General features: G+C 43.1%; 1 protein-coding gene across 2 annotated transcripts in view; it reads right to left on the bottom strand.

Moving 5' to 3' along the window:
• rhbdl1 (rhomboid, veinlet-like 1 (Drosophila)) overlaps positions 1 to 20,316 on the bottom strand; it is a 219,309-nt gene that overhangs the window by 43,171 nt on the left and 155,822 nt on the right. For both annotated transcript variants that reach the window (XM_048609520.1, XM_048609521.1), the window contains one exon: positions 8,471 to 8,583. In XM_048609520.1, coding sequence (XP_048465477.1) covers positions 8,471 to 8,583 — 113 coding nt within the window. The remainder of the gene's footprint in view (positions 1 to 8,470; positions 8,584 to 20,316) is intronic.

Here is a 20,316-nt window from a genome sequence, read left to right as displayed (position 1 = left end):
CTCATCAGAAAAGATGACTGGTGCTGATTTAACCTGAGGGTTGCCATACCTCGGGTGAGGGGAGAGATTGAGGAGAATCCTTCATGGTAACCTCAGCTGATGCATGAATTGAATCCACACTGTTGGCATCACACTGCTTCTCAAACCACCTGTTCTGCGAACTGAGCTAAAATCAAGGATGCAGAAGAGACTGGAAATGGAATTGGGAAGAAGTATAGGAAGGCGTGAATGAAGGAGTTTACTGGGATAAGGAGAGGGAGGAGGGAGAAGATATTAAGAAGAGGAATTTTCAATGCTCATTGCCAGGCTAGGAGGTGGAACAGTGAACACAGAGTGAGGTACATGGTATTATTCAGGTAATAGAGTTTTGGATGAGGTCAGATTTATAGAGGATCGGAGGTGGTGGCCAGTTCAAAGGGCATTATTAAAAGATTGATGGAATAGATCAAAATGAAATCCCAGCTGATATTGCTGCTGGATAAATCAGATCCAGTTAGTGGAAATCTGGTTTGATGAAACATATTTTGGCTTTTTATTCATTTTTAACAAGGCAGTCTTTCAGTGAAACACCACATTGCAGATTTGGTTTTAACAATTAAACAGGAGTCTATTACACAAAATAAATGAAACTATTTACATATGATACAAATTTAAAGATTTTGAAACAAACAGTAAAATACAAACCCATTAATCCCAACAGCAGTCCTTTATTGTGCTCGCACCACAGAGAATTCCCTTCTTTATCTCATCTACAGAATTTAATTTAACTATGGCTTCAATTCCCAGTTTTAAGAATCTGATAGCCTCATCTTTGAGTTTTCATACAACTGAATTTAAATTTTCTAAACTTCAAATAACTCTTTCAGCGTTTAACCAAACACTTCTAATTTGAAACTTCCAAACTAACTCCTTACACTGACGTAACATATTTCTTAACAGTGCTAACTACTGCCTTCTTCAGAAACAACTCTCTTACACATCCAGTTTCAGCCAAGATTTCTGAAAATGTGAAGTGAAACTGAAAAAACTTTTCCCTAGCTATGCGTGTTTCCCATAAACTAGAAAATAAATCTAGATCTTTTTATCTGAAACCTTATGCATCATTGTTTATTGTTCATTCATAAAATTCACCAAGGAAATCAAAACGCCTTTCCTCTCCAGGAAGTAGCTATATCATATTGTATTTCAAAAGAAATCACCATGGCTACAGAAATAATTACAAGTTATTCATTAAACCCCTTCATAGATACAAACCAAACCCACAAGTCACTAGTTCAAAATCCAAACCTTAAAATAATCAATATTACACTCCTTGCATCCCACTTGCAGTTCCAAAAGTTATTACTTGTGGGTTCTGGGGACCAAATGTTATCTTTTTATCTATTTGATTATGCCATAAATCATTATTCGTTTACAAGCAGGTCAAAATATAGTTGCATAACATGGATAGCTTGCATGTCGACTTGATCAGCTATGCATACTTGGATACTAACATGCAATTGTATCTCACAAACCTGGTTGAGTTTTTTGAGGATGTGACCTAAAAGACAGATGTGGGCAGAGCGGTAGACATTGTCTATGTGGACTTTAGTAAAGCCTTTGATAAGGTTTCACATTGTAGACTGGTTAGTAAAGTTAGATCACATGGGATTCAGGCAGAACTTGCCAATCGGCTACAAAATTGGCTTGATGGTAGGAGATAGAGGGTAGTGGTGAAGGCTTGTTTATTGGACTAGAGATCTATGACCAAGCAGTGTCCCGCAGGGATCGATGCTGGATCCACTGCTGTTTGTCATTTATACAATTGATTTGGATATGAATTTAGGAGGCATGGTTAGTAAGTCTGTAGATGACAGCAAAATTGATGGTATATTGGACAGTGAATAAGGTTATCTAAGATTACAAAGGGATCTTTATCTGGGCCAACTGGATGAATCTATTGGATGAATAAGGGCAGGATTTACACAGTTATTGGTAGGGCCCAAGGTAGTGTTTTTGAACACAGACCGAGGGACTCAGGTACATAATTCCTTGAAAATAGCGTCACCGGTGAACAGGATGGTTTACAAGGTGTTTAGCACGATTGCCTTCATTGCTCAGACCATTGAGTGTAGGAGTTGGGATGTCATGTTGAGATTATATTGGATGTTGGTGAGGCTTTTTCTGGAGTATTGTGTGCGGTTCTGGTTGCCCTGCTATAGGAAAGATATAACTAAATTGGAGTAGGTTCAGTAGAGATTTACCAGGATATTGCTGGGACTGGAGAATTTGAGTTATAAGGAGAGGCTGGATAGGCTGGGGCTATTTTCCCTGGTGCGTCAGAGGCTGATGGGTGACCTTATACAGGCTTATAAAATCATGAGAGGCATGGATAGGGTGAATAGCAAGGTCTTTTTCCCAGGATAGAGGAGTCCAAAACTAGAGGGCGTAGGTTTAAGGTGAGAGGGAAAAGATATAAAAGGGACCTACGGGGCAACTTGTTCGCGCAGAAGGTGGCATGTGTATGGAAGAAGTTGCCAGAGGAAGCGGTAGAGGCTGGTACAATTATGACATTTAAAAGGCACCCGGATGAGTACATGAATAGGAAGGGTTTAGAGAGATATGGGCCAAATGCTGGCAAATTGGACCAGATCAGTTTAAGATATCTGGTCAGCAAATTGGACCAAAGGGTCTGTTTCCGTGCTGTCCAACTCTATGAATCTATGTCCATTCAGCCAATCAGGCCTGCTCCACCATTTAATACAATATAGCTGCGCCTTGGCTTCAACATCACTTTTCTGTCCGCTCCCCATATCCCTGGATATCAGAAACAAGAAATCTGTCTGTCCAAACCTTAAGTGTATGCAATGATGGAACATCCACAATCCTCTGAGGTAAAGAATTCCACAGATTCACAACCCTTTAAATTAAGTAATTTCCCCTCAGTTCAATCCCAAAAAATGCAGCCCTTATTCTAAAGCTGTGCCCTTGTGTGTTAGATTTCCCCACCAGCAGAAGTCATCTCTTAGTAACTACCCTGTCAAGCCTATTCAAAATCTTGTATGTATGTATGTATTGCAATAAGCCATTATTTACTTATAATCTGACCCCATGTCACTTCCTCGATCATTCAGTTGGTATGGTAACTGAGCCATACAAATCAATGAGGTCTCAAGTTTGCCTTCTTGCCTTATTGTGTTAGACAGTAGTCAGGTGGGCTAAAAGAAGGGGCAACACAGTGGCTCAGTGGTTAACACTGCTGCCTCACAGCACCAGGGACCTGGGTTCAATTCCACCCTCAGGCAACTGTCTGTGTGGAGTTTGCACATTCTTCCCGTGCCTGCATGGGTTTCCTCCCACAGTCCAAAGATGTGCAGGCTAGGTGGATTGGCCATGCTAAATTGCCCATAGTGTTCAGGGATGTGTGGATTAGAGGGGAATGGGTCAGGGTGGGATGCTCTTAGGGGCAGTGTGGACTTGTTGGGCCAAAGGGCCTGTTTCCACACTGTAGAGATTCTAAGGTTTGCTGCAGTAGGGCTCGCCATTCCTGTGCAAGGCAGAGTGAAAAATCAGCCAGGGTAGGCTTGGTTGTCCCCTACAGTTAAATCATTTTTTTGACATTCAGGCCTCTTTTTGACTTTATGAGATGTGATAAAATGGATGGTAGCCAGTTAACAGCCCGCATTACACCTTACAGATTTACAATGAACATAGAACATAGAACAGTATGGACCCTTCGGCCCACGATGTTGTGCCGACCTATTATCCTACTCAGATCAATGGCATGGAATTGAAATGGAAAGATTTACCCCGCACATGAAGATTATGAGTCAATATCTTCTGTAGGGGTGAAGAGTGGGGGGAAATGGAAATAAATATATAGGGACAGAAGGGACAATAGTTTTTACTCAGACACAGCACTCACACCACATGAGTTGAACTGTGTCAAGTGCAACTGAAATTAAAGTTCCTCTCTTGATGAAGACACCCACTTAAATTAATGGGTGATTCTTGTGCAGCTTTGAAGCTGCCAGTGCTGGAGACATGACGGCCTTTGTGGCAAAGACAGTTCCTCTTGAGAACTATAATCAATGTCTGATGAGTCAGGATTTTAGTTGAGCACACAGCCGTAGAGGAGATAGCGCAATTAAATGAGCAAAGAGAATTTTAATGAGAATAATGAACAATAAAGGAGACAATGGTGTGAAATATTTTTACCAGAACTGAATGTGACAGGTTAAACCATGCAGGAAAAGCAGGGGGACCTGCAAAAGTCTCCAATCAGGCACTATCAAATTCTATAGAAAAGTTGATTATTCTGCCAAATCAAGAACTCTGATCATCTAATACATTGAAAGAAGAGATCTTTTGACTTTGATTAAAGATTTCTAGTTATACATGCCTCCCCCTCTCTCCCTATTTATTTCATAATCCCCTTCCCCTCCCCCATTTCTGAAGAAGGGTCCAGGCCCGAAACGTCAGCTTTCCTGCTCCTCTGATGCTGCTGGGCCTGCTGTGTTCATCCAGCTCCACACCTTGTTATGCTAGTCGTACATAATGTTTCCTATTCGATACCCAGGATTCAAAGGGGGTTTACAAAAATACAACAGAGAAAGTCAGCCTTTAAAAGTTAAATCTATAATAGAATGATTGGCGGGCTTGTTCTTTGTATGTTTCGAATATAATCATTGCAGATGGCACTCAGCGACACTTCTAAGTTGAGAGCTCCTTTTTTATATTGCTTCCTGCACCCTAAATTGGGAAGGCATTAGCTAAGCCATTCTGAACATGGGTGAGATTGAGTGTGCTTATCCATTTTTAATAAAAGTTAAGGAGAAATGCCATGGGAACCACATACTCTCTGGTTGAATGCACCCATTACCATTATTTCTCTCTTGGTTAAGAGCATCATCTGAAAGTTGGAACAGATATTCCTTGGCTCAAAAGGGGTGGCACCATGATTTTTAATGTTGTAATAATTACATACTTTTATAAAGGAACTGGAAGGTTGCCTGGCTATGAAAGAGAGAGGAAGGAGATACACATAAGTAAGTGTGTTTTAGCTATCTATCTGATCTGTGGCTTTGAGAGTGAGTTCACACTGGAAGTGTAGAATTATTACTGCCTTTAATTGCATACAAATGCTTAATGCATTTGTAAGACATCCTGTACTACATTTTAAATAGATGGGTTAACAACTGCACTAAATAGTGGACAGAGAAATCTCACACAAATATGTCAAGTATTTATCCACAGCATTAAAATTAGGGGGTTTACATTTTAGCCCCCGAACTGTTCAATTAAGATCCCACAAATGTCATCGGTACTGGATAATTGGGCAGTATTCAGCATTTTAGACACATCCTGCAGTCTTTCACTCAATTTCCTATTGTTGTCAGGAATAAATGTGGTGTCTTCCTTTTCTCAGAAGAAGCTTCTTGATGTTTAGTTATCATTGTTTCTCTGAAAGTGATCACAATACAATGCAGTGATAGAGGTGATTTTCCTGTTTGTTAATTTTTATCTATTTTTTCATATCATGCTTTTTAAGAAGCATGTATGTAAGTGCATGCCTTAATAGAGGCATTAGCTTGATATATGTTACTCTGGGATGTCCCTGATTTCCTTCAATCTCATATGAAACCATAATTTGTTTGCAGACAAGGTTAGGCAAAGGTGGGCAATCTGTGCAGCACAGACCATCCAAGCTGTCTTGTCTCACAAGCAGAAAAATTTATGTAGCACTTCTCACAACCACCAGATGTTTTTCAACGTTCATTACAACCAAGTGGAGTTATGGTTATAATGTAGGAAATACAGCAGCTAATTTGCACTCAGGAAGCCTCCCAAAAACCAGGAAATCTGCTTTACATATTGATGATTGACGGCTAAAAATTGGACTGCTACCAGGTATAACACTCTTGTTCTCCTTTAAAATAATTCCATGGGATTTTTAACATTCACTCAAGCATGCAGACAGAGCCTTGGTTTATCATAGAACCCCTACAGCATGGAAGCAGGCCACTTGGCCCATCAGATCCACACTGACCCTCCTAAGAGCAGTCCACCCAGACCCACCTGCATTTCCCATGGCCAAGCCACTTAACCTGTACATTTCTGCACTGTGGAAAGAAACCAGAAGACCCAGAGGAAACTCATGCAGACACAGGGAGAATGTACAAACTCCACACAGACTGTCACCCAACGCTGGAATCAAACCCAGGTCCCCAGGTGCTGTGAGGCAGCAGTGCTAACCACTGAGCCACCGTGCTGCCCTAGTCAGTATTGCACCTGAAAGGACAGCCCTTTCAACAGTGCAGCACTCCCTCTGATCCACACTGGAGTGTTGACCTTGATTTTTGTGCTCAAGCCCCGGAGTAGGAATTGATATTGCAACCTTGTGATACAGAGGTGAATGTGTAACAAAGTGAACCAGGACTGACATAGTTTGTCAATTACCTATTTCAAATATCTTCCAAAATGACCCCTTTGCATCTTTAATCATCCAGTTAATTAAGTTGGCTGAGTTTAAAGTTATATAATTCTTCATTAGCACTTTCAGCTAGCAAGAACTTCTTAAAAAACAATATTCTATATTGAATGTTGAATATTTTTGAGGTGTAAAAGATAGAAACCACTAACTGCAAGCATGACTTTGACACAACATTAAATTCTGATCAATGGCCATCGAGCTGAAAAGTGAATTGTGAGTGGAATTTTCCCAGTCACTGAATTACATAGACACTGGCGAGAAAGTTGGGAAAACCCAGCAAGAATGAGAAAATGAGATTCTCAATGAGAAAAAGAAAGTCCATTTTTCCACTTAAGGTTTTAATGGCCAGTTGAGAACTTCCCTGGAGTGTGCCGAGGACCCTGCCAGCATGTATTAATATCTCACTATTAACTAATCTCGACTCATTTATATGTAGGTTGCTATTTTCCAAGGTGTAGGAGAGAAACTAGACTCCGCCAAATCCTGACATCAAAGTTGGAACATCAAAGACAGTTAGCTATCAGCTGCAGCTCTCTGCACTTCCAGGTTGACCAGCAGTTTCCAACACCTCCATGGGCAGTGACCACCTGCACTCTCCATCCCTGTGGAAGTTGGCATCAGCAAAGCATCCGCTGCACCTTGTCATCAGGGAACATCTGCGACCAACTCAGAATACTGTTCAACATTTCAGTAGTGTGCTTCAGAACTCATGACGCAGTGCTGTTGCTAGGTCACTGTGTGATAAGGACAGCCAACCATCTCATACATCAGAACGCAGTGCCTCTTACAACTCTGAGCTTACTTTGTTAGCGCCCACCCGCTTTGTGCTCACTGAGATGTCCACAGGATCCCTGCCTTGCCTTTTAGCACATTGCAACTTCAGTCAGAACTTACTCACACAGAATAGTCCTGTCTTCACTGCAGAGAGAAAGCCAAGCAGCATTGCATGGGTGTCAGTCAAAGAGGTGGACATGTTGCTGCTAGCTTTTGTAGAGTAATGTATCTGAATTTTCAACACAGGATTATGATGAAATACTCATCACCGCTTGCTTGGAAAGATGCAGTATCAGCAATACTGAAGAACCTCACCCTTAGTGGCCAAAACACTTTTCTTGTTCACTGTTCTGGCCCAACACCTCCCTCACTGTCACACTGCAATGAATTTACAGGATCTACAGCAGTAATTCTCCATCTTTACTCTGACAGCGACACTCAACTGCAGAACCTGAGACAGATAAGAGCAAGAGACAACAAGGTGCAGGGCTGGATGAACACAGCAGGCCAAGCAGCATCATAGGAGCAGAGAGGCTGACGTTTCGGGCCTAGACCCTTCATCAGAAATGGGGGAGGGGAAGGGGGTTCTGAAATAAATAGGGAGAGAGTGGGAGGCGGATAGAAGATGGATAGAGGAGAGGATAGGTGGAGAGGAAACAGACAGGTCGAAGAGGCGGGGATGGAGCCAGTAAAGGTGAGTGTAGGTGGGGAGTTAGGGAGGGGATAGGTCAGTCCAGGGAGGATGGACAGGTCAAGGGGGCGGGATGAGGCTAGTAGGTAGGAGATGGGGATGGGGTTTGAGCGGGGAGGAGGGGATAGGTGGGAGGAAGAACAGGTTAGGGAGGCGGGGACGAGCTGGACTGGTTTTGGGATGCGGTAGGGGGAGGGGAGATTTTGAAGCAGCAAGGTCATGGGAATACTGTCAACTCCAAACTATGTGCCTTGGCTATACACTACCATTTATTCATTAACGTTGGGTTAACAACCTGGATTTCTCTACCAAATACTTTTGTGGGAACAACATCACCAAAAGGTCATTGGGGTCAATCTGTAACATCTCAGGGTAACAGGGAGGGACAAGAAATGTGACCTAGCCAAAATCTCTCATGTCCCAACAGCCAGTGAAAAATGCCAGACCCAGTGCTGCTGTGTGTTTATGATTGTGTATGTGAGACTTACCTGATTGAAACAATAGTGTGCGGATTCACCAAAGGAGTGGCTTACCTGCGACAACACCAGCCAAGTACAGCAGCCCAATGCGCATAATCCCATGGACCATCTCGAGGGGCACTCCAATCATCAGCTGCAAGAAAGCATTGAACCCCAGTTGTTCCAACCTGCAATAACCACAAGACCCTGCGTTAGAGCCAAACAACCTTCATTCTACAGGATGTATGAATGTAAATGTTAACATTTAGTGAGCTCAACCCATAGTTATGTTTAATTTTTATTCAAATCTTAACGTTCTTTACCTGCAGCTACTTTATTTAACCATAATCCCACTGACATGCAGAATGGTGGCCTGTGAAATTCTCTGCAACAGAAAACGATTGAGGCCAAAACATTGAATGCTTTCAAGAAGGAGTTAGGTATAGTTCTTGGAGCTAAAGGTATTAAAGGGTACGGGGAGAAATGAGGAACAGCGGACTGTTTTGGATGATCAGCCATGATCACATTGAATGGTGGAACATGCTAGAAGGGCTGCATGGCCTACCCCTGCTCCTGTTTTCTATGTTACAGCAGAAATCAGCAATTATTTTCAAATACAAATAATTCTTGGCCATGCCTCACACATAGTGATAGAATCCCTTCAGTGTGGAAGCAGGCCATTAGGCCCATCAGGTCCACACCAACCCTCCAAAGAGCATCCCAACCAGAACCACCACAGCCCCCCATCCTAACCCTGCATTTCCCATGGCCAATCCACCTAACCTGCACAACTTTGGACTGTGGGAGGAAATTGAAGCACCCGGAGAAAACCCACACAGACACAGGGAGAATGTGCAAACTCCACAGAGATAGTCACCCGAGGCTGGAATCCCTGGGTCACTGGTGCTGTGAAGCAGCAGCGCTAACCACTGAGCTACCATGCTGCCCCAATAGGGTCATTCAGCATAGAAACAGACCCTTCGGTCCAACTCATCTGCAGTGACCAGACGTCCCATTCTGATCTAGCCCAATTTGCCAACATTTGGCCAATATCCCTCTAAACACTTGCTATTCATGTACCCATCCAAATGGCTTTTAAATGTTGTAATTGTATCCACCTCCACCATTTCCTCTGACAGCTCATTCCATATACGCACCACCCCCTGCGTGAAAAGCTGTCCCTTAGGTCCCTTTTATATCTTTCCCCTCTCACATTAAACCTGTGTCCTCTAGTTTTGGACTTCCCCACCTGAAAAAAAAAACCTTGGCTATTCACCCTATCCATGATTTTGTAAACCTCTATAAGGTCACCCCTCAGTCTCCAATGCTTCAGGACATTCCTTTCTTGTGTCCCTACATTGGGAAAGTGTTTGTCAGGAAGTAGCCCAATGCCACCTCGTGCTTTAGCCTAATCTTTGGACCCAGTGCTGGCAACTGTCCTACACCAGCCCCATGCCACTCTCCAAAATGCTGACTGGCCACATCCACTGGAACTTGGCGTAGGGTTGATTCCAATTGATCAATATTAATATCAGGCATCATCTCCCTCACCTATAACCAGTGGGTTGTACCAAGACCATGTGATTTACACTGGGGAGGAAAATGACATTAAATAATAGTTCTCTAAGCATCGTACTCATGAATGGGCAACCTGGCGGAGGGGGTGCCCAGTGAGGGTTCCTAGTGGTCACAGTGCCCCTCACTCCCCCAATAGAAAATGTCAGAGTTTGAAGCAAACAATTAAAAAGGTCTAGAAATGGAGGTCTCAGAGGGTCTGGCTTCACAGAACTCCGCTCCATCTGTAAGAATGACCCTGACCTTCTGGTTGCTTGTCATTTCAATAAACCACCTTGGTGTCATGCTAACGTTTCTGTCCTGAGGCTGCTACAGCGTTCTGACAAAGTTCAGTGCAAGCTACTTCATTTTCCACTTAGGCACTTCACAGCCTTCACATCCCAACATTGTAGTAATTTTCATGACCACTGGCTATCTGAAAAGGCTTTAAACCATTGTGTAGGGCAGGCAGAAAGGATTAGTTTAATTTGGCATCATGTTCGGAACAACATCGTGGGCTGAAGGGCCCCTTCCTGTGCTCTACAGTTCTATGTTCTACTTACTGTTGTAATGTAAGAAACACAATGGAAATAAACAAAGGAAAGAAAGTTTGAATGAAGAGAGAAAGGAAAAAGAGGGAGGGATAGGAGCAGTGAGGAAAAAGAAGATACAAATTTATAAATTGACATTTTTAAAAAATTTCAGACTATTAAGGAAAAGACCTTCAGACTAATAATGGTTTATTTTCTGGAAAGGGAGGTTGATTGGCAGTCATTAGCAATTATTGCATCATTAAAATTTACTCATGTTTTAATTACTAGATGTAACTTTCTGCAACCAATTTAATGGGAAATTAATGTGCAAGGTTCTTAGGAGTCATGGGGAGGTTGGGCACAGCATGCTATTTTTGTGAATCTCATAGCAGAACCATAGAAATTGACCAGCAGTCTGCAGTTATTCACGATTCATGAGATATCTCTTCCTCACTATCTGGCTGATATGTACATTGACTGCAGAGATGAGGGGGTTGTCTTATGAACAGAGATTGAGCAGTTACTGGGGCAGTACTTACACAATTAATGTAGGGCCTTGGGTGGATAGAACAGAGGCACCTAGGGATTCAGGTACATAATTCTTTGACATTTGCATCATATGTAGACAGGGAAATTAAAAAGGTATTTAGCACGCTTGCCTTCATTGCTCAGTCCTTTGAGTATAGGAGTTGGAAAGTTATGTTGAGGTTGTACAGGACATTGGTGAGGACTCTTCTGGAATACTGTGTGCAGTTCTGGTCTCCTTGTTATAGTAAGGATATTATTAAGATAGAGAGGGTTCACAAGAGATTTACCAGAATGTTCCGGGCATTGAGTTATAAAGAAAGGCTGGATAGGTTGGGACATTTTTCGCTGAAGCATAGGAAGTTGAGAGATGATCTTATAGAGGTTTATAAAATCATGAGGGGCATAGATAGGGTTAATGGTAGGTGTCTTGTCCCTAGGATGGCGGATTTCAAGACTAGGGGGCATATTTCCAAGGTGAGAGGAGAAAGATTTAAAAATGACATGAGGGGCAAATTTTTTACACAGGGTAGTTCACATGTGGAATCAACTTCTTGAGGAAGTGGTGGATATGGGCACAGTTACAATGTTTAAAAGACATTTGGACAAGTACATAGAAAGGTTTGGAGGGATATGGGCCAAGAGCAGGCAGGTGGGACTAGTTTAGTTTGGGATTATGTTCGACATGGACTGGTTCAATCAAAGCCTCTGTTTCCATGTTGTATGGCCCTATGACTCTACTCTCTGGAGTTTAGAACAATGCAAGGAGATCTAATTGAGGTACATAAGATGCTAAAGGAGATTCACAAAGTCGATACAAGAAGGATGTTTCCTCATGTGGGGCAATCTGGAATGAGAGGCCATGGTTTAAACATGATGGGCAGTAGATTTAAAACAGAGATGAGGAGAAATTACTTCTCTCAAAGAGTCATGAATCTCTCAAAGAGTCATGAATTTGTGAATTCACTACCCCAGAGTACGGTGAGTGCTGGAACATTGAATCGATTTAAGGAGGATATGGACATGTTTTTAATTAGTAATGGGTAGAAAGGTTATGGAGAGCAGGCAGGAAAGTGGGGTTGAGGCCAAGATGAGATCAATTATAATCGTAATGAACAGTGAAGCAGGCTCGAGAGACTGAATTGCCTACTCTCGCTCCTAGTTTTTATTTTTTTTATTAGTAATGGCATCTGTCATTGAGACAACATTGCTTGTTCAATAAAAGCGTACCCAACATGTTTAACCACAACTGTAGAGAAACAATTGGTCTTGTTGCTAAAAGGCAGTGTGCAAATAATAGTAAACTAAGGAAACTTCTTTTTTATTCACTCATTGGACATGGACATTGCTGGCTGGGCCAATATTTATTGCCCTGTCCTAGCTGCCCTTGAGAAGGTGGTGGTGAGCTGCCTTCTTGAACTGTTGCAGTCCATGTGCTGTGGGTTAACCCACAAAACCATGAGGGAGGAAATTCTGGGATTTTGACCCAGCAAAAGTGAAGGAACTGGGATATATTTCCAAGTCAGGATGGTAAGTGGCTTGAAGGGGAACTTGCAGGTGGCGGTGTTCCCATATATCCTTCTAGATGGAAGTAGCCATTGTTCGGAGGGTGCACCTTATAGATGGTGCACACTGCTGCTACTGGGAATCGGTGGTGGAGGGAGTGGATGCTTGTGGATGTAGTGCCAATCAATGGGCTGCTTTTTCCTGGATGATGTCAAGCTTCTTGAGTGTTGTTGGAGCTGCACCCATTCAGGCAACTGGGGAGTATTCCATCACACTCCTGACTTGTGCCTTGTAGTTGGTGGACTCTTCGGGGAGTCAGGATGTGAGTTAGTCACCTCATTATGCCTAGCGTCTGACCTGCTCTTGTAACCACTGTATGTATATGGTGAGTCCTGTTGAGTTTCTGGTCAATGGTAACCCCCAGGATATTGATAACAGGGTATCCAGTGATTGTAACATCATTTAATGTCAAGGGATGGTGGTTAGATTGTCTCTTATTGGTGATAGTTATTGCTTAGCATTTGTATGGCGCGAATGTCACTAGCCACTTGTCAGACCAAACCTAGATATTGTCCAGATCTTGTTGCATTTGAACATGGACTGCTTCAGTACCTGAGGAGTCAATCACTGGTGAACATCTCTGCTTCTGACCTTATGATGGAGGGAAGGTTATTGATAAAGCAACTCAAGATGGTTAGACCTACGCTGAGTAATTCCTGCAGAGATGTCCTGGATCTGAGATGACTGACCACAGCTGTATTCCTGCCTGCCAGGTATAACGCCAACCAGTGGAGAGTTTGCCAACTGATACCCATTGATTCTAGTTTTGCTAGTGACTCCTTGACGCCACACTCAGTCAAATGTGGCTTGATGCCAAGGCCTGTCACTCTCACCTCAACTCTGGAATTCAGCTCTTTTGCCCATGCTTGAACCAAGGTTGTAATGTGGGCAGGAGCTGAGTGGCCCTGGCGGAACCCAAACTGGGCATCACTGAGCAGGTTCCTGCTGAGCTGCTTGATAGCACTGTTGATGACACCTTCCATCACTTTACTGATGATCGAGAGTAGACTGATGGAGTGATGATTGGTCAGGTTGGATTTGTCCTGCTTTTTGTGTGCCTGGACAATTTTCTACATTGTCAGGTAGAGGCCAGTGTTGGAACTGGAGCACAAGTCATCAGTTATATTGCCAGAATGTTGTCAGAGTTCATAGCCTTGCAGTATCCAGTGCCTCCAACTGTTTCTTAATATCACGTGGAGTGAATCAAATTGGCTGAAAACTGGTATCTGTGATGCTGGGGTTCACTGGAGGAGGCTGAGATGGATCACCCACTTGGCACTTCTGGTTGAAGATTGCTGCGAATGCTTCAGCCTTATCTTTTGCACTGATGTGCTGGGCTCTTCCATCATTGAGGATGGGGATACTTGTGGGGCATCCTCCTCCCGTGAGTATTTTAATTGCCTACCGCCATTCACGGCTGGATGTGGCAGGACTGTAGAGCTTAGATCTGATCTGTTGGTTGTGGGATCAGTTAGTTCTGTCTATCACTTGCTGCTTATACACTTTGGCATTCAAGTAGTCATGCTTGGTAACTTCACCAGGTTCACGCCTCATTTTCAGCTAGGTGCTGCTCCTGGCCTGCCCTCCTGCACTCTCCACTGAACCAGGGTTGATGCCCTGGCTTAATAGTAATGGTTGAGTGGGGGATATGTCGGGCCATGAAGTTACAGATTATGCTTACAATTCTGCTGCTGCTAATCACCCACAACATGTCATGGATGCCCAGTCTTGAGTTGCTGGACCTGTTTGATTTCTGTCCCATTTAGCACAGCGATAGTACCACACAACATAATGGACAGTATTCTCAATGTGAAGGTGGGATTCCTCCACTAGGACTATGTGGTGGTTGCTTTTGCCATTACTGTCATGGACAGATGCATCTGCAGTTGGCAGATTGCTAAGGATCAATGATATATTTCCCTCCTGTTTGTACCCTCACCACCTGCTACAGACCCAGTCTAGCAAGTATATCCATTAGGACCTGACCAGCTCAATCAGTAGTACTGCTGCCGAGCCATTCATGGCGGCGGATATTGAAATCCCCCACCCTTGCACCCTCAGTGCTTCCTCCAAGTGTTGTTCAAGTGTTAGGGAGGTGATGGCCTAGTGGTAATGTCACTGGACTGTTAATCCAGAGGCCCAGATAATGTTCTGGGGACCCAGGTTCAAATCCCACCATGGCAGATGGTGGAATTTGAATTCATTAAAATCTGGAATTAAGAATCTAATGACGACCATGAATTGATTGTTGGGGGAAAAACCCATGTGGTTCACTAACGTCCCTTAGGGAACGAAACTGCCATCCTTACCTGGTCTGGCCTAGTATGTGACTCCAGACCCACAGCAATGTGGTTGACTCTGAACTGCCCTCTGAGCAATTAGGGATGGGCAATAAATGCTGCCCAGCCAGCGATGCCCTCATCCCGTGAATGAACAAAGCGGGGGGGAGGAAAAAAGGAGTACTGATTTGTCACTGATGGAGAATGATATGTGGTAATCAGCAGGAGGTTTCCTTGCTCATGTTTAAACTGAAACCATGAGACTTCATGGGGTCTGCAGTCAATGTTGCGGATTTCCAGGGCAACTCCCTCCTGACTATATACCACTGTGCTGCCCCCTCTGCTGAGTCTGTCCTGCCAGTGGGACAGGACAAATCCGGGGATGGTGATGGTGGTGTCCAGGACATACAAAAGCCCTGGATACAGCTCATCTGGACCTGGGAATTTACGAACTTTTAAATCCACCAAAACTTCTAATACCTCCCTGCTTCTCATATCAATCTGCTCACAGAACTTCACAGTCCATCTTCCTCAAATCCGTACTTGAATCCTCCTCTAACGAGCAAAGACAGATGTAAAGTACTCACTTAACACTCTCCCAATATCCTCTGGCTTCACACACAGATTGTCCCCTCAGTCCCTAATAGGCCCTACTCTTTCTCTGGTTATTCTCTTCCTCTTGTAGAGTATCCTGAGATTCTCACTAATCCTGTCATGCATTGTCTTCTCATGCCCACTCTTTTCTCTCCTCACTGCTTTCTTGAGCTCCCCCTTCACTTCTTACACTCCTCTAGGGCAAAGGAAGTGCGAAAGGAAAGGTCACAATCTTTCCTATGTTCTTGTACATTGAATATCTGCAAGGAACCAGAAACTTTCATGTAACACATCAACTCAGGAAGGGAGATAGAGCTAAACCCTCTGATTGGAAACTAGCCATTTGACATGATCAAAGCACAACTTTCAAGAGCCCAAAACATCGAAATAAATTAATACTCAATGAGAAACATAAGGATTAATTAAGGACACGCAGCATAAATTTGTTAACGGCACATGACAAATTAATGGAGGTCTTTGATGAAAAGCAGATTATTGATAAAGGAAATATGCGTATAGATTTTCAAATGGCTTTTGATAAGGTGACAATCAGCTTATTGCTAAAGTTCTACAGTATTGAGGAGAATTTGGCACCATACCCAGGAACTTGGATCAAGGACTTGCCAGCAGACAGCAGTTGTTGCCATTTATTTAACTAATGCAATGTTAACTGTTGTTCAAGGGTCATGGGCATTATGTTTGAATGAAATGAACTTGGGCACAGGTATAACATTTGCAGATGTCACTCAAATGGATCAAAAACAAAGTTGCCGGAAAAGCTCAGCAGCTCTGGCGGCATTTTTTTAATATAGAATCCCTACAGTGTGGAAACAGGCCCTTCGGCCCAACAAGTCCACACCGACCCTCAGAGCATCCCACCCAGACCCATCCCTGTATAGCCCACCTGATCTACACATCCCTGAACACTACAGGCAATTTAGCATGGCCAATCCACCTAGCCTGCACATCTTTGGACTGCGGGAGGAAACCAGAGCACCCGGAGGAAACCCACACAGACACAGGGAGAATGTGCAAACTCCACACAGACAGTCGCCCGAGGGTGGAATCGAACCCCAGTCCCTGGCGCTGTGAGGAAGCAGTGCTAACCAAGTTAACGTTTCAGGTCCAGTGACCCTTCCTCAGAACGCAGATGCATTCCTTCACAGATGCTGCCAGAGCTTTTCTAACAAATTTGTTTTTGTTCCTGATTTACAGCATCCGCAGTTCTTTCGGTTTCACTGAAATGGATAGTGTGCTTCAGGGGAGAGGAAGAATTTCAGTATGACCTAGGTAGTTGCATCAATTGGACAGATCAATTGGACAGATCAATGGTGAAGTATGGCAGGCCAGGACACAGGTATGGAATATCCCATTTCAGCTGCTGACTGGTCCTAAATACAGGGTTCATCTCAGCATCTGGCTAGTTCACCATTAGAGAGGGTAGGGTAAAGGAACTGCCCGGTGCTGGAATCTTAGGCTTTAGGCAGGACATTAAGTAAACAGAAAGGACAGAGAAAGTTTTTATTAGAATGAACATAAATGTGTTTATTTAGCACAGGTGGCTGGATGGATGGTTTTGTTAAATGCAAACTGACATCCATAGTGCAGGTTCAATTCCTGCACCAGCTGAGGTCATCATGATAGTCCTTTTCAACCCTGCCCCTCCCCTGAGGTGTGGTGACCGTCAGGTTAAACTCACCACCAGTTGTCTCTCTCCTTAATGAGAGATCAGATCTCTGGAACAATGTTGTCTTTAGATATAAGGAGACACTATAAAAATCTGAGGTGCCTTTTATAGGAAGGGACAAGGAGAAGAGGGAAATCTGATAAAGTGTTCAAAACTATGTGGTGTTTTAATTAGGTTAATAGGAAAGGAGTATTTCACTTGGTTGGTGAGTCAGTATCTAAGGGGTTATATTTAAAATTCACCACCAAAAGAATGGCGTGAAAGTTTAGACAAGAATTTTTTGCAACTGGCTGCTGTGATTTCGAACACGTTGGCAAAAGGCAATGGTAGAAAAATAATCCGTGACAACTTTTAAAATTGAAGTGGATTAAAAATTGGATTTCTTACATGGTGCAGGGAAAGGTTAAGAGAGCACTTTTAATAAAAATCATGGGGACAGGGAATCAAACGGGACAAAAAAAAACCTGAATTTTAGTTTGTTATGCGATCAAATCCTTTGTCTCATTCCATTAAAGCTGTTGTATATTCAGTGCAGTCTGTTACAGATCTCCTTATTTTGGAAATGTGTTAATTAGGACTAATCCTACTCAATAAGTCCTCAGCCATAAGAAGCTTAAAAATCAAACCTGACATGAGTTGGGATTGTGGTGAAGGGGGAGATACTTGTGTCAGGAAGGGAGTGGATGGAGAAGGGAGTAGAAGAATGCAAATCCTCTTGATCACGGTCCCACAATGACTAGTCAGATTTGGGTTTGCACATGCTGGGTAACCAATCCATTATCCAGCACAGTAAAAGTGAGAGTTGGTTTAGCTCAGTTGGCTAGGTGGTTGGTTTATGAAGCAGTGTGATACCATAAGTGTCCGTTCAATCCCCCACACCTGCTAAGATTATCATGAAGGACTCTCCTTCTCAACCTCTTCCCCTACCTGAGGTGTGGTGGTCCTCAGGCTTTTTTTCTATCCATTAGTGGGATGTGGGTGTCACTGGCTGTGCCAGTATTTCTTGCCCATCCCTAGGTGGTGGTGAACTGTCTTCTTGAACCGCTGCAGTCCTTCTGCTGTAGGTCGACCCGCAATGCTATTAAGGAGGGAATTCCAGGATTTTGACCCAGCCACAGTGAAGTAATGGCAATATATTTCCAAGTCAGGATGGTGAGTGGCTTGGAGGGGAACTTGAAAGTGGTGGTGTTCCCATATGTCTGCTGCCCTTGTCCTTCTAGATGGCAGTGGCCGTGGGTTTGGAAGGTGCTGTCTGAGGATCTTTGGTGAATTTCTGAAATTCGCCGAAGGTTAAATCACCATCAGTTGTCTGTCTCCCTCTCTAGTAAGACAGCAGCCCTATGGTCTGGTAACACTATGGTGACTCAACAGTAAACATGTAGGACGGTGCCTTCATTGAGATACAAGGAGGATCATACTGCAGCATAAGTCACTGCCTTCAGCAAAGACCAGATGTAGGGTGGACAAGACAAATTAACAGAGCTGCCAAGCTGTCCAAATATTTACAGAGGTACCATAGCCTTCTTATTGTCATGCTGCAGTTGGCTAAAGGCTGTAAGAATATGTTTCATGTGAGTTTTCCTTTGTGGTAATGTACTGAATTTCCAGTATCATATCAAATGAGGACTGAAATTCACTACACTGTTGGCAAAATTCTCCAATAATTTCCATGGAGCTTACCACATCTTGTTGAAGACAGCAGGACTGGTTTGTGACACAGGAGTAGATAACTGGGTAGAAATTTCTGAATTGACCTGGTCAGATGTGTTATAGCACATTTCAGGAGCAGGTGGAATTTTAACTTGGGCCTTCTGGCTCACAGGCAGAGACACTACCACTGTGCTACAAGAGCCATTTTTCAAAGATGTCAGGACCTTGTGGTGTTAATCGTGCTTGGTATATGCTCTGTTCAGCTAATTTCAATCATTTTGGAGGTCAGAGAAAAATCTTCCTGATTTATGTTTCTCTTAATTGGTCTTAGTTTTAAACCCATTTTTAACTTCTCCCACATGATTACATAGTTCCATGTGAATGGGGAGTGTTTAGAATTTGAAGCACAGGTATTACTACTGCATAGGTTCAGCTAGACAGAGCAGTATATGTGTTTCTCTTTATAACTTTTTGAATATTCTTATGTTGCTACTGGTAAAATGATTGACCTCCAATTATTTACAGTCAACGGCTTTAAAACACAGAAGGAAGGAAGATGCCCAAGTGGGCATGGATTCAATGGAGAATGGGGCTGGGGAAATAATGGGGAACCAGGAAATGTCAGAGGAGTGAAGGAAACAAGAATGAGAGGGTAAAGATTTAAAGTGATCTGCAAAAGGAGTAAGGCAAACATTTTTCACTCAGCGAGTAGTTAAGAATATGAAATACACTACCTGGAAATGTAGTGGAGGAAGGCTCAATTGAGGCATTCAAACGGACATTGGACGATTACTTGGTTAGAAATTGCTTGCAAAAGTATGGAGTGAAGGCAGGAAGTTGGAACCAGGTAATGATGCTTATTTGAAGAACCAGTGCCAGTACAGTGGATCGAATGGCCAAAACAATTCTGTGATGAGCAGCAGGAACTTCTGAGGGAATTTTAAGCATACTATCTATTTATGGCTTTGACAATTATGTAGAAATTCATGGCATAGTCATCTTATTAAGTTATAAACACTTTGTAATCAACCTGTTCAGAGATGTTATTACACACCCCTGGAGCAGGCGGGGTTTGAACCCAGGTCACTGGTAGCAAAATTATCACTGTACCATAAAAGCCCCTTTCCTTCTCAAGTTATATGCTGGGCCAACTCCTTAGCTTAGTTATGTAGGTAACAAAAAGCTCAAATATGTCAATTTATTATGAATCGCATGAACAGCTTTTCAGGCTTTGAGCACAATAATTTAAGTTATTTTGATTTTATAAAAGAAAATTCGTAAAGAAGAAGCCCACATCACGAAATCACACTCAGTTTCATAGCTGCCTCGCTGTTTTCCAATGTAAAGTCAAGGTCCTCATAAAGTAACATTTTATGGAAAATCCTCGCCTCATCACCTCTTCCTCTAGAAAGAGTGGCCATCATTTTCTGGGTTTACAAGGTGTAGAGCTGGATGAATACAGCAGGCCAAGCAGCATCAGAGGAGCAGGAAGGCTGACGTTTCGGGCCTAGACCCTTCCTCAGAAAGGGGGGA

This window comes from Rhincodon typus, chromosome 21, assembly GCF_021869965.1.
Source record: "Rhincodon typus isolate 14 chromosome 21, sRhiTyp1.1, whole genome shotgun sequence".
In the NCBI taxonomy this organism is placed as follows: Eukaryota; Metazoa; Chordata; class Chondrichthyes; order Orectolobiformes; family Rhincodontidae; genus Rhincodon; species Rhincodon typus.
Note: the sequence above shows the minus strand (reverse complement) of the source record. Positions and strands in the feature narration are given on the sequence as shown.